At 41.1% G+C, this 14302-nt stretch overlaps 1 protein-coding gene across 1 annotated transcript in view; it reads right to left on the bottom strand.

Annotated features, from left to right (window-relative positions):
- Window positions 1-1244: 1244 nt before the first annotated feature.
- SLC25A22 (solute carrier family 25 member 22) overlaps window positions 1245-14302 on the bottom strand; it is a 126205-nt gene continuing 113147 nt past the window's right edge. Inside the window, exons 8-10 of the mRNA XM_040328532.1 lie at window positions 12804-12958; window positions 9787-9862; window positions 1245-2272 (exon numbers count right to left, since the gene is read on the bottom strand). Of these exons, the coding sequence (XP_040184466.1) occupies window positions 2119-2272; window positions 9787-9862; window positions 12804-12958 (385 nt within the window). The 3' untranslated portion in view covers window positions 1245-2118. The remainder of the gene's footprint in view (window positions 2273-9786; window positions 9863-12803; window positions 12959-14302) is intronic.

Raw genomic sequence — 14302 nt, 5'->3', positions numbered from 1 at the left:
GTTTTCTTTTTTTAAACTTTTTTTCAATTAGAGATCTGGCCAGAAACACCACCTACATTGGCATGCCTTCACTCTGAATGAAGGAGCACAGGGGCAACTTTGCATAGTAGCTTTGTCACTCTGGGGGGAGAAGCGTGTTATAAGGTTTAGTGCATTTAGAAACACTTAGAAATTGAATCCAAATTCCAGATCACACTTTATAAGTTAATACAGCAACTCATTTTTTACTTTTGGGATAGAGGTTTTACATAAACAAAATGAAAAATGATCTTTGTAAACACCCCTGCTAGTGTTAAATGGTCTGTCTCATCTCTGTAACTGATACATTCTGCTGGAGAACTTGTTCTTTTGAAAAACAGACTTACTGGCTGGATCACCAGATGAATATAGAAGAAAGAAAGTCTAAAAAAAAAAAAGAATATGAATGCAGCAATCACATCTAAGAAGTGGTAAGCTGCAATATAATACATGTTTTCTTTGGGTTTAATAGCCACTTTAACTGGAAAGTCTAAAACAAAAGCTGTATAGACTATGGGGCAGACCCACAAAGATCTGCCCTGGCGCAGCGTATCTGAGATACGCTACGCCGCCATAACTTACTTCTTTTTGGTTCGAATCCAGAAAGAATTTGCGCCGTAAGTTACGGCGGCGTAGTGTATCTCTCAAATTGGGCGGGTAGGGGGCGTTTTTAATTTAAATGAAGCGCGTCCCCGCGCCGAACGAACTGCGCATGCGCCGTCCCTAAATTTCCCGCCGTGCATTGCACGAAATGACGTCGCAAGGACGTCATTGTTTTGACTTGGACGTAAATTACGTCCATCCCGCGATTCACGGACGACTTACGCAAACAAATTTTTTTTTTTCAAATTAAACGCGGGAACGACGGCCATACTTAACATAGCAGGTTTAACTATACGCCACAAAACAGCAGCTTTAACTATACGCCGGAAAAAGCCGACTGGAGACAACATAAAAGAATGCGACGGCCGCTCGTACATTCGTAGATCGTCGGAAATAGCTAATTTGCATACTCGACGCAGATTACGATGGGAACGACGGGAACGCCACCCAGCGGACGCCGAAGAATTGCATCTTAGATCCGAAGGCGTACGAAGACGTACGTACGATCTAACCCAGATGCCGTCGTATCTTGTTTTGAGGATTCAAAACAAAGATACGACGCAGGGAAATTTGAAAGTATGCCGGCGTATCAGTAGATACGCCGGCGTAATCGCTTTGTGGATCTGCCCCTATGTATACATGTACTCTTTAAGGCCCCATTCACACCTGAGCATAGCGTTTTCAGGCAGAAAGTCACGCAATTTTACCTTGATTTTTGCGGGGTTTTTTACAGCGTTTTTGCCATGATTTTGTACAGGTCAAAAGGTCACCAATGTAAAAAGCCGAAAAACGCCAAAATCTGCCTAAAAAGAAAGTCCCAGAATTTGTTTGAGCTTCTGGCTTCAGGCGTTTTGGAGTGGAGATGTGGAACCATCTCCATAGAGAATAATAGATTTTTTCCCCTCCAGCGTTTTGTAGCTTCAGGCTCCAAGCTACAAAACGCTCAGGTGTGAATGGGGTCTAACAGTAGGTATCCTGATTAGAATTATCTCTTGTAACCCTAGCACAAAAAAATCCCGATCCCTATACTTTTCTAGGCTTGCTCAAAACATTCATATAGATGCTAGACAATTTAAAATCTGAAATAAATTAACTATTTAAAATGTATGTGGATGTTGCCATTCTTGTACAGTATGCTGCAGGTCCATGCTGCAGATTTTGGATTAACAATATGATTGTTATATCTAAAACAAAGACTTTCACCATTTAGGATAATAAAATAAATATGTTCCAGCAACATAAGCAATAACAACCAGACATAATACAGCTTTCTTGCCTGTAAGGTTAACACTGTGTCCTGCTTGCCAGCGTGGAACGCTACCTAACTAGCTGAAAGGCTCTGCAGATTTTCAGGACAGATTGCACTGGTGTAAGGTCTTCCAGCTTGTAAACCCACAAGTGACAAAAGGCAATACCAGGAAGCGTCCACACAAGGACTGTGCGGCAAGAGGAGCTGAAGTTAGGGTGCCACTAAAAGAAGATAACTGTAGGTTTTCGTTAATCGCGCTTGGAGGGTAAGAAGCCCAGGATAAATTCACCAATGCCTATAAAATAGATGACTTGTGCAATGCCAAAAAGTGGAGCAATAACCAGGGCTCTGCAGTATGCCCCCTTCAGGAAGGCAGCTGGACCTTCACTCCTCCAGATCTTCCTGCAAATACAAAGACATATGTTGAAGAAACAGAATTCAGATACAAAGCCTGACGCATAAACAGAAAAGTGAACTGTGCAATGTCTGTGTCTATTATTTTTACAAAGACCCCTAAAGCGGAAAAAAAAACTACATTCAAAATAAATGTTACTTTTTTTTTAGTTTTGCAAAGAATGAGAGTTGCGTTAGATCACTGTCCCGTTTTTATTGCTGTCTGTGTCACTGCAGGGAAGATTTACCCTCACTATTGGTCCTGGTGTCACAAAAACAAGAGGCGAGGAGAAATCATCCAATGGAGCAAGCTCTTCTGGTGACAACTGTCTAAAAGAGAATATCTTCTCACTTTACAGAGACCTCTTTTTACTTCCTGTTTGGTCCCTGACAGGAATCAAAGGGAGACCTCCTCAACAGGAAACAGGCAGGAAAAGAAACCTGACAGGGGTCTAGTGGTGTAGTCACAATTTCATTTTGGGTCGCATTAGCAGTATGGTTGCTCTCAAAGGGGTGGTTGTATCTGGGATGAGCTAGATACAGAGTGCAAGTTTCAGGAGTGCACTACGTACAGAGTGCAGAATTCAGGAGTGTGTTATGTACAGAGTGCAGAGTTTAGGCGTGTGCTGTGTACAGAGTGCTGGGTTCTGGAGTGCTTCCTCACATATCTCTCTCTCCTACCTGGCCTGGCTCTCGTACCTCCCTGTGTAGGCGGCCCAGCCTCTGGCTTCAAATATGGGTGCGAAGGCTAAATGACAAGGCCTGGTAGGACAGATTTGGCCTGCCCACCTTGTGTTTGGCATATGTGCACTAGATATTTTAACTGTGTCCATGCATGGCTCCACCCCTTAGTGTCGTCTGTTTGTGTCATGTGAGTGCTCCAAACTGTGTCCAGGGAGGGTTAAATGTACTGTGCCCAGGAAAGAGAGATGGTCTGGTGTATTGTTCACTTGGAGTCTCACAGTTCACTTCATTGTGAGTGCAAACTACGCTCGAGCACCGAACTCTCATAGAACACAGAGCCATCATGAAGAATGGAAACAAGGATCATTGTGGTTTGGCTGGCAGTGGTAATGACATAGGAATGCTTCCTTAAAGCACAGTGTGAGTACAGACCAGAATTGGAGTGGGGTGGGGGACAATCATACTCGGGCACGGTGAGAGATTTCCTCTCATTTCCTGTTCCTTGACATCTTCTCCCTACCTGAACACTTAAGGCTGAACTCTACACATATAACAAACACCATTTAGAGCCGGTTCACACAGGGGCGACCTGGGATCTGACTTGAAGTTGCCCCAAGTCGTCCCAAGTCGCGTGGTTGAGAAAATCAATGGAAGTGAATGGAACCGTCTTAATACACACTACTGAAGTCGCTCTGACTTCAGAAAAGGTTCCTGTACTACTTCAATCCGAATTGTAGGAAACTTGTAGGCAACTTGCACCCATTGATTTCAATGGAAGTCTGATCACTGTCTTAACTGAAGCAACAATACAGGAAGATAATACATTTCTCAGGCAAACCCCTCCCTCCCACAGAGCTGATTGTTGTTTGATTGGCCACTGGAAAGCCTCCTGTCCCGGAGGAGACTTGAAGTTGCCTTGTACTGTTCTGGAGGCAACTTGAAGTTGCCTTGTAAGTTGCCTGATGATTCATACTCAAGTCCAAGTTGCCTCCCAAAGTCGTGCTGGAAGTCGTGTTGCCCCAGTGTGAACCGGCTCTTAATGTACTATAGTTGTGGGTTAGGCCGCGTACACACGGTCGGTCCATCCTTCGGACCGTTCTCATCGGTTAACCGATGAAGCTAACTGATGGTCTGATGTGCCTACACACCATAGGTTAAATAACCGATCGGGTCAGAACGCGGTGACGTAAAACACAACAACGTGCTGAAAAAAACGAAGTTCAATGCTTCCAAGCATGCGTCGACTTGATTCTGAGCATGCGCGGGTTTTTAACCGATGCTTTTGCATACTAACCATCGGTTTTGACCTATCGGTTAGGCATCCATCGGTTCAATTTTAAAGCAAGTTCTAACATTTTTGACCAGTGGATTACTGACCGATGGGGCCCACACACGATCGGTTTGGAACCTATGAAAAGGTCCTTTAGTCCGTTTTCATCGGTTTGGACCGACCGGCCTTAGTTTAAAAATAGTTAAAAATATCACTACATACAATTAATGTAGGTTGTCAAACTTGGCTAGAACATATGCGTTGACACATATTGCAGTAATACACACTTTAACACACCTTACTGCAATGTGTAAGTCTGAATGGACCCTAAAAGTTAAACTAAATCCCCAGATCCCTGACCCTTACATTCATCAAGGAATATGTGTAACTGAAGTGCTGAATTTGACTAGTCAATGGATCGTGGTTTGAGGAGATCAAACAAGCTTATGAGGCACAATGGCTCTGGTGAGGCTGTTCTCAAACACAAAACAGGGTACACCTTAAACCAAGGGACCTGAAGTTTGGAAACCATGGATACAATGTCAAAAGAGAGCGCCAAAACCTCAGTGCGTTGCTATTTTGCTCCTAAGCACTTTATTACTTTGTTTCATTTTTCAAGCAACTTAATTGTAATTATTTTGCTATTTTGAATCTTCCTAAATTTAAGTATACTTCTGAGCCCTGAAGAAGGGGGATATTTCTGAGTCCCTGAAATGTGTTGACTGTTTTGTATTGTCCTGCAGAACAAACACCCATTTTAACAGTTTATGGACTCCCGGTTCATTGGTCTCATGCTCTCTTAGGATTTTATCTACCTAGCATTGCTCTAACCCAGGGCTTTTTTCGTCAGGAATGTGGGGGAACGCAGTTTTGGCACCTCCAGCACTGAGTGTATGTAATGGCAAGGGGTGCTGGGGTGTGCTGGAGGTCTATTGATGCTAGCTGCTGAGGGATCTTTTTTTGCTGGGTAAGTCTACTGTTGCTGTTGGGGGGGGGGGGTCTTATCTTGCTGGGGAGTACATTTTTGCTGGGCGGGATCTACTGTTGAGGGGGAGGTCTATTGTTGCTGGCTGCTGGAGGGTCTATTGATGCTGGGTGCTGAGAGACCTGTTATTGCTGCTAGGGGGTCTATTGTTGCTGAGGTGGTATTTTATTGTGGGGAAAGTCTACTGTTGTGTGGCTCATTGCAAGGAATCTCTTTTACTATCTTTCTAGTTATCATTAACAAATTCCATAGAAATTACCAAGTAGCACAAAATTATACTTGGCTCTGTATTCTCTGATAGGTGCAGTACTGGGAGGTGGGTAGGGGGTGGAACCAAAGGAGGGTGCTTAGAGGTGGGTAGGGGGTGGAGGCGAAGGGTGACTTGAAAGGGGGGGGGGGGGGGTTCCTGTGCCTATTACCTGAGAAAAAAAAGCCATGTTCTAACCCCTATTCATGACAGTGCAGTACCAGGATATGGCGAAGGTTATTTGTGACACGCCCATACTGGTAATTCTGATATCTATCTTGCTCATTCCTTTTTAACAAAATTCCAATGTGTACTGAACTCATACATGTATGCATGTTCTTTACCTGGCCTTACAGCTTATCTAAGTGGGGTTTAGTGACAGTAAGCAGACATGTTGCTCCATCAAGCTCAGCCACATACATAAAATATGGTAAGGTGTCCTTGTGAGCCAGAGCTGCTCTTTACTCAGAGTCTGACCTACTTTATGGGCCTTTGGGAAGCTGATTCATAATAGATGAAGGAAAGGCGAATCTGAGCCGTTGTCCATAATAACTGAAACTATAATTGTTCTTTGCAAGATCGACAATGAAAAAAGACTTCTGATTGGTTACTGTGGGCAACAGCTCACATTTTCCATGCCCCCATATATTATAAATCAGATCCAGTGTTTTATTATTTTGTTTAAATAAAGAAAGTGTACTTTACAATAAACAAACTGGAAAGAAATCCACAAAAACGATCAAAGTCTATAATTCCGTTAAGTAAGACAAAATATATACCACAAAAAATTACATATTTTAAACAGATCTTTGGTAGGCAATACACTTCAAGCCCAATATAATCCTAAACACCAAGAAATCCAAGAATCCAAGAAAGAACATTCCTGGAAGTGTTGAATGCTGAATATTTTTAACACAGTGAAATTTGACAATGTGACCAGTAATCATTAATTTCTTGTTTTACACGGAAGCATTTATTTCATGTTTTAAAAATAGGTGTATATAAAATTAGAAATCAGCGCAAATGACCGCCTAAAAAATAAATGAATAATAAAGGTGACCAAATGCTGCACAGCCAAACACTAGGTAAGTGATTACACACTCCAAAATTATCAAGAAATATATATATCCATGTAGCACAGCAATATTATATCTATTTAACATACAAAACTAAACAGTAAAAAAAAAAAGACCCAAAAGAATAATATCAACAAAAAAGTCCAGATAAAAATGTTGAAAAAAATTTGTGGAAAAAATATATATAAAAAACTAATAAGTCCTCTATGAATAGGCGCACAGAATTCTGCTTCAAAACACTCCATGCCCTCTGAATATCTGTCACTGAGTGAAATGCCTGCTCTCCTCCATACAAAGTAAAAGAAGCTGAAGAAGCCCTATCACGTGGCCGCACGTGTCTAGGGGAGGAGTCTATCCTTGTGACGTTTTTGGACGGAGTCGTGCTGTTCGAAGTGGTGAGGCAGATTCCATTTGTTTGATGAGCGTGATCATTTTTATCTTCCCGTAAGTGAATTCTTAAAGTGGTTGTAAACCTCCATCCTGAAGTTACACCTAAAGGGAAGCCTAGATTAAGGCTTACCTGTAGGTGTTTGCAATATCTCCTAAACCTACACAGTTAAGGAGATATTTGCCAATAGGTGTACACCATTGTCTATGGAGCATGCGCGCCGTAGACAACGGCGCAGTAAAATCCCCATTTACACATTATATTCTATAATCTGGAGCTGTCTGCCAAGGAACCCAGGATTATCCATTAGAACCCAGGTGTGGTTCATAAGCGTGCACAGACCAAGCTTAGTTGCAAGGTCGCACGTTCTAAGGTGAGCGGCCATTTCCATAGGGGAACACATGTGTGACTACACCTTGGCATGACTTTTGGATCACTCACTGGGCCTTGTGTTGTTGTATGAACTGTATTATACATCACCCTTGGATTGCTGCTACAGATTACATGCACTAAAGCACTGTGGAATTTTTCATAAATTTTGTATCCACACTGAAGCACCTTAGAATACTTTTACATGGACATGTGTGTCATTTTTAAGGATTGGACTGTTTACCACTATTACTTATTATGCTTGTTTATGCACATTAGTGTGATGCGATTTTTTTTTATGCAATATATATTTTTTATTATTATTTATATATATTTACTTGTACTATTTGTTTGCACATATCTACATGACTTACCGGACACATATCCCCCTTAATTTGTATAGTGGTGCGTGCATCATTTCATTAGCGCTGCGTATTGTTCATTTTTTTTAGATATTCACTTGCCACAGGATTCTATGCACCTATTCACGGAGGACATATTTTTTTTTTTAAGATATATTTTTTCAACATTTTTATCTGGATATTTATGTTGATATTATTCTTTTGGGACTTTTTAGATTTTTTTTTACTTTTTAGTTTTGCAGGTTTGCAGGTTATATAGATATAATATTGCTGTGCTACACTGTGAATCTTCAATTTTCATTGTCATGAAAATAAAGAAAACTCTTTGAATGAGAAGGTGTGTCCAAACTTTTGGCCTGTACTGTATGTATATATATATATATATATATATATATATACATACAGTACAGGCCAAAAGTTTGGACACACCTTCTTATTCAAAGAGTTTTCTTTATTTTCATGACTATGAACATTGTAGATTAACACTGAAGGCATCACAACTATGAATTAACACATGTGGAATTATACGTAACAAAAAAGTGTGAAACAACTGAAAATATATTTCATATTCTAGGTTCTTCAAAGTAGCCACCTTTTGCAGCAGACACATCTCTAGAACTGTTAAGAGGATACTGTGTGAATCAGGCCTTCATGGTAGAATATCTGCTAGGAAACCACTGCTAAAGAAAGGCAACAAGCAGAAGAGAATAGTTTGGGCTAAAGAACACAAGGAATGGACATTAGACCGGTGGAAATCTGTGCTTTGGTCTGATGAGTCCAAACTTGAGATCTTTGGTTCCAACCCCTGTGTCTTTGTGCGATGCAGAAAAGGTGAACGGATGGACTCTACATGCCTGGTTCCCACTGTGAAGCATGGAGGAGGAGGTGTGATGGTGTGGGGGTGCTTTGCTGGTGACACTGTTGAGGATTTAATCAAAATTAAAGGCATACTGAACCAGCATGGCTACCACAGCATCTTGCAGCGGCATGCTATTCCATCCGGTTTGCGTTTAGTTGGACCATCATTTATTTTTCAACAGGACAATGACCCCAAACACACCTCCAGGCGGGGGAAGGGCTATTTGACCAAGAAGGAGAGTGATGGGGTGCTGCGCCAGGTGACTACCTCTTGAAACTCATCAAGAGAATGCCAAGAGTGTGCCAATCAGTAACCTAGAATATGAAATATATTTTCAGTTGTTTCATACTTTTTTGTTATGTAGAATTCCACATGTGTTAATTCATAGTTTTGATGCCTTCAGTGTGAATCTACAATTTTCATAGTCATGAAAATAAAGAAAACTCTTTGAATGAGAAGGTGTGTCCAAACTTTTGGTCTGTACTGTATGTATATATATATATATATATATATATATATATATATATATATATATATATATATATATATATATATATATATATATATATATATATATAATGTTTTAAAAACAGCCACAGGGTAATTTAAACTGCTCAAGGGTGAAATACATTCAGTTCAGCTATTTTTTTTTTCTCTTAGCTACGCTTCTCCATGCCCCTGTTAATTTACTTGCCCTTTTCTGCAATCTTAAAAGCTGTATAACCTTCTTTTTTTTAAATGGTCATAGAGATGATATGAGAACTGATCTTCCATATTTGAACACCCCTGTGACAGACCTGTTAACTTTCTTCTGCAGCTTGGTGGATGCTAGGCACAGTGAATCAATCTAATTTCTTTGTAGAAACGAAAACAATCCGTTATGCTTCACACGGATTATCCAACATGATGAATATTTTCTATAATCAATCATACTGTTATTTCTGATTATTAGAAGTACTAAGTCACCTAAAATGCCCTTTTTAAGCAAGGTTTGAAATCAGTCCTACTGCCAACAGACAACAGCATGCTGCCTCAGGACCATCTTTAACACAGGGCAAAGGGGAAGCTGCCCTGGGCCCAGTCATTGTTGTTGGGCCCAAAACAACTGCCCCTTAAGCCTGCACTGCCCTCAAGTAGTTGATAAGTGGATTCCGGAGGGCCATGAAAATGTTTGCCCAGGATTCAATCAATATTGCAGACGGTCCTGTGCTGCTCAATGTATGTCAAAGTAAAAGCCCAGATTACATATTTATGTATAGACAATCCGTCAGCTTAAATTTTACCTGGCGCAGTCTATGATTCCTGAGTAAGTATCTTCGTTAACACCTCGTTGCAATGATTGTAATCTTGTTTTAATCACTGAAAAAATAAAAAATAAAAGATTTCAATAAAAAAATAATAATAATGTTGGTGATTACTGATGTAAATATATGCCATATATAATTTTACTTTAACAAAAATCTTCTTTTTGACATTGTTTTCCATTATCCCCCTAATCAGAATTGGCACTGGCCTCCTACAGCTTTGGCCTTGTTACAGTATGACCCAGCACCAGGCAGCCTCAGCGTCAATAAGTGTATTATATAACAAGGTGTTTTAGATAACAAGAACATTTATCTTCTTCCTCCCTGCATGATCTGCCAAGGGCTGCAGAGCTTTCTCCCCATTGACACAGATATTCTAGTGAGACAGTCTGCTGAATGCCATAGAACATAATGATAGTCCACTTGCTGCATGAAATACATTTCTTATTTTCTGAAATAGTTGCCTGTGTATAGACCAGTACATAAAATGGGTTGTCTCATAGGAGATAAGGGCCAAAGGAGACCAGGCTTTACTGACAAACAGGCCACACCAGAGTAAGGTCATGTAAGGTACACTAATATATTGCACTTAGGCTGGGTTCACACTTATGCAATGTCAGACATTGCATGTGATTCGCACCGCATTGCTGTGCATCTCACATGTGATGTCTGTGTGATGTGAATTCAGCCATACAGTTTGTAAGGCTGAAATTATGCGCATTGCATTCGCACCAAAATGGTGCAGGACCCTTTTTTTGGTCCACACTGGAATCAGATCGCATCAGATCTATGCGATCCTATTCCACAGTTCGCACTGCTTTTTGTCAAATGATTTGGGGGTGTGATTAACTTTGTATTGACACCCACAGCAGTTCGTAGATGTCAGATGACACCAATGTGAACCGAGACTTACTCATGCTAAGTTGAAGAAAGGCAGTCCTGGATTTTATTTTAAAAGGTTTTTTTTTTCATTAGTTGTAATTCTTATGTGTAATTATTGTTCCCTACCTTTTACATTTCAGCCTGAATTTGATATATCAGACACTGAATCTAAAGCATGCCAATGATTACACAATTTTCGTGGAAGGAAAGAGAATTGCTTGAGTTCCCTATCAACACAGTCAGTATTTATGGGGCAATCTCTCCCGCAGAGCCATAGGGCCAGATTCATAGAGAACTGCGGTGGCGTAACGTATCGTCTTTAAGTTACACCGCCGCAAGTTTTCCTCGTAAGCGCTTGATTCACAAAGCACTTGAGTATAAACTTGCGGCGGAGTAAAGTTCTGCGCATGCTCCGTTAGGAAATTTCCCGACGTGCATTGGGTGAAATTACGGCACCCCGACGTGTTCTTTGAATGGCGACATGCGTAACGTACTTTCGTATTCCCGGACGTCTTACGCAAAAAAAAAAAAAAAATTGGAAATTTGACCCGGGAACGACGGCCATACTTTAACATGGCTCGTCTAAAGTTAAGCCATGAAAAAGCAGGCCTAACTTTGCGACGGGAAAAACCGACTAGCGACGACGTAACGAACGCGCGTACCTTCGTGGATCGCCGTAAAAGCTAATTTGCATACCCGACGCTGGAAAACGATGCGAACTCCACCCAGCGGCGGCCGAAGTATTGCATCCTAAGATCCGACGGTGTAAGTCAATTACACCTGTCGGATCTTAGGGCTATCTATGCGTAACTGATTCTATGAATCAGCCGCATAGATACTCTCAGAGATACGACGGCGTATCAGGAGATACGCCGTCGTATCTCTTTTGTGAATCTGGCCCATAGTGTTCTGCTGGTGGAGAGCCTTCCCTGCTGGCAGAACACAATGATCGTTGCCCACTCCTATAGCTGCCAGCAGTGACTGCATGCCAAAAATCAGGCTGATTGTACTGGAGTTGATGGATGGATCGACTTCAGTACATCAAATTTTGGTTGGTCACCGCTAAATCTGCTGAAATTTGATCCATCTATGGCTGGTTTAAGACTCAATCCCTATGGGCTGCAATTAAAATGGTGGTGATTCTGTCTTGTGTCAAGTGACTTTATCACGTTACCTTCTGCAGTAATCAAAGTTACATAGTTAATCAGGTTGAAAAAAGACACAAGTCCATCGAGTTCAACCAATAAACTTCTCTTGGGCTGCATATTTTGAAATAGGACATAAGGACAGAGAAATCATAAAGCCTACAGTATTCACCACTGATGAGGCATTAGGGCAGGGGTCTCAAACTGGCGGCCCTCCAGCTGTTGCAAAACTACGTGTCCCATGAGACATGGCACCAGTTTGAGACCCCTGCATTAGGGTGTACTTGTAATGAATGTACCCACATTATGGGGTATTTGAGACAAGGTGATCACACTATTGGTATGGTATGCGGCAAACAAATGCTTTAGGGGAACATATTTGTATGCTTGATTCCGTTCTCATAATCTATAAATGGTTTCTGTGTGTTCACATTCACGTTCAAAGGTTTATGTACACAAATGTCATGTCTCCTCTGCCCTCCTCCATCTGAATTTTAATAATGTTGTAAATTGAGGAAAGATAAAATCCGATTGGCTGCTATGGGTTACAACACACTGGATTGATTTACTAAAACTGGAGAGGGCAAAATCCAGTTCAGCTCTACATGTTAGCCAATCAGCTTCTAACTTCAGCTTGTTCAATAAAGCTTTGGCAAAAAATAAAACCATAATTAAGCTGATTGGTTGCTTTGCACAGCTCCTCCTGATTGTGCACTCTCCTGTTTTAGTAAATCAACTCCACCAAATGTGCTGAAAGTGTGACTATGCACCTTTTAGTGTGCCTACTTGTGTCCTCTAATAATTATTTAACACAAGGACAATGATTTATATTTTTTTCTTCAGTGCTGTGATTCAAGAACGTATATATTAATAGCACAGGCAGCAACCAAAGCATAATTTGGTTGTAATCCAACTCCATAAAGTTGGTATAAATGCAACCCTGTCAGCGCCACTGCCCTACCAACTTACCATCACATGGATTAACAGCAACAGCAGCAGTGCTCCCCGCTGCACAACCAGCAAGGAAAGACACGAAAAAGGGAGATTTCCCATCTGGAGTCTTCTGCCCAAGTTTGTTCAAGTTGGCAAAGAGGGGGAAATATATCATTGAAAAGGGTACATCCCTGCAGGGAACAGAAATTCTGATTAAGTCAAAGAGGATAGAACACATACTGTATTATTAAAATGAGTAGTACTGTTGTTTCCTATATTTATTTACTTTACTTTGACAAAATCAAGAAGTTGTCCCTTCCATTCACTTGTGGGGCAACCCCAAACTCCAAGATTTGAATATATGATTTCAGAAACTAGCTTGGACAAGGGTGGGTATTCATGTTCTTGATCAACTCTTCTTGGCAGGTGAACTTACATAGTTACATAGTTAGTCAGGCTGAAAAAAGACACAAGTCCATCCAGTTCAACCACAAAAAATAAAAAAACAAAATAAAAAACACAGTAAAATCCTATACACCCAACTCCATACCAACAGTTGATCAAGAGGAAGGCAAAAAACCCCAGCAGAGCATGATCCAATTTGCTACAGCAGGGGAAAAAATTCCTTCCTGATCCCCCGAGAGGCAATCGGATTTACCCCGGATCAACTTTACCTACAAATCTTAGTACTCAGTTATATTCTGTACATTTAGGAAAGAATCCAGGCCCTTCTTAAAGCAATCTACTGAGCTGGCCAGAACCACCTCTGGAGGGAGTCTGTTCCACATTTTCACAGCTCTTACTGTGAAAAAACCTTTCCGTATTTGGAGGTGAAATCTCTTTTCCTCTAGACGTAAAGAGTGCCCCCTTGTCCTCAGTGTTGACCGTAAAGTGAATAACTCAACACCAAGTTCACTGTATGGACCTCTTATATATTTGTACATGTTGATCATAGGAGGAATACAGACTTTCCAACTGAAAAAAACCTTCAAGTTAGGTATGCAATTAGATCTCAATTCTCGCATCCACCCTCTTTTCAAGAATACCCCCTTGAATTCTTGAAAAGACACAGGGCCTCTAAAAACCTCTCTATTTTATTTATGCCCTGCTCATGAAATGTCATAGTTTCAAGACTATAGCTTTATTTATTATAAGTGGAAGGGCGATCTTCCTACCCTTTGTTAGGAGGACTGTGAGGCCTCGTACACACGACCGAGGAACTCGACGGGCGAAACACATCGTTTTGCTCGTCGAGTTCCTTGTTAGGCTGTCGAGGAACTCAACAAGCCAATTTTCTCCATTCCCGTCAAGGAAATAGAGAACATGCTCTCTTTTTGGCTCGTCGAGTTTCTCGACAGTTTCCTCGACGAAAATGTACACACGACCGATTTCCTCTGCAAAAAAATATCTCCCAGCAAGTTTCTTGCTAGTTTTTGCCGAGAAACTCGGTCGTGTGTACGAGGCCTCAGAATGGGGTAGCACAATACACTAAATTGATGATCTCTGCTAGAGACCAACATGTTCAACTGAAATTT

Source organism: Rana temporaria, chromosome 11 (assembly GCF_905171775.1).
Source record: "Rana temporaria chromosome 11, aRanTem1.1, whole genome shotgun sequence".
NCBI lineage: Eukaryota > Metazoa > Chordata > Amphibia > Anura > Ranidae > Rana > Rana temporaria.
The sequence above is the reverse complement of the archived record's forward strand: the minus strand, read 5'-3'. Positions and strand labels throughout refer to the sequence as shown.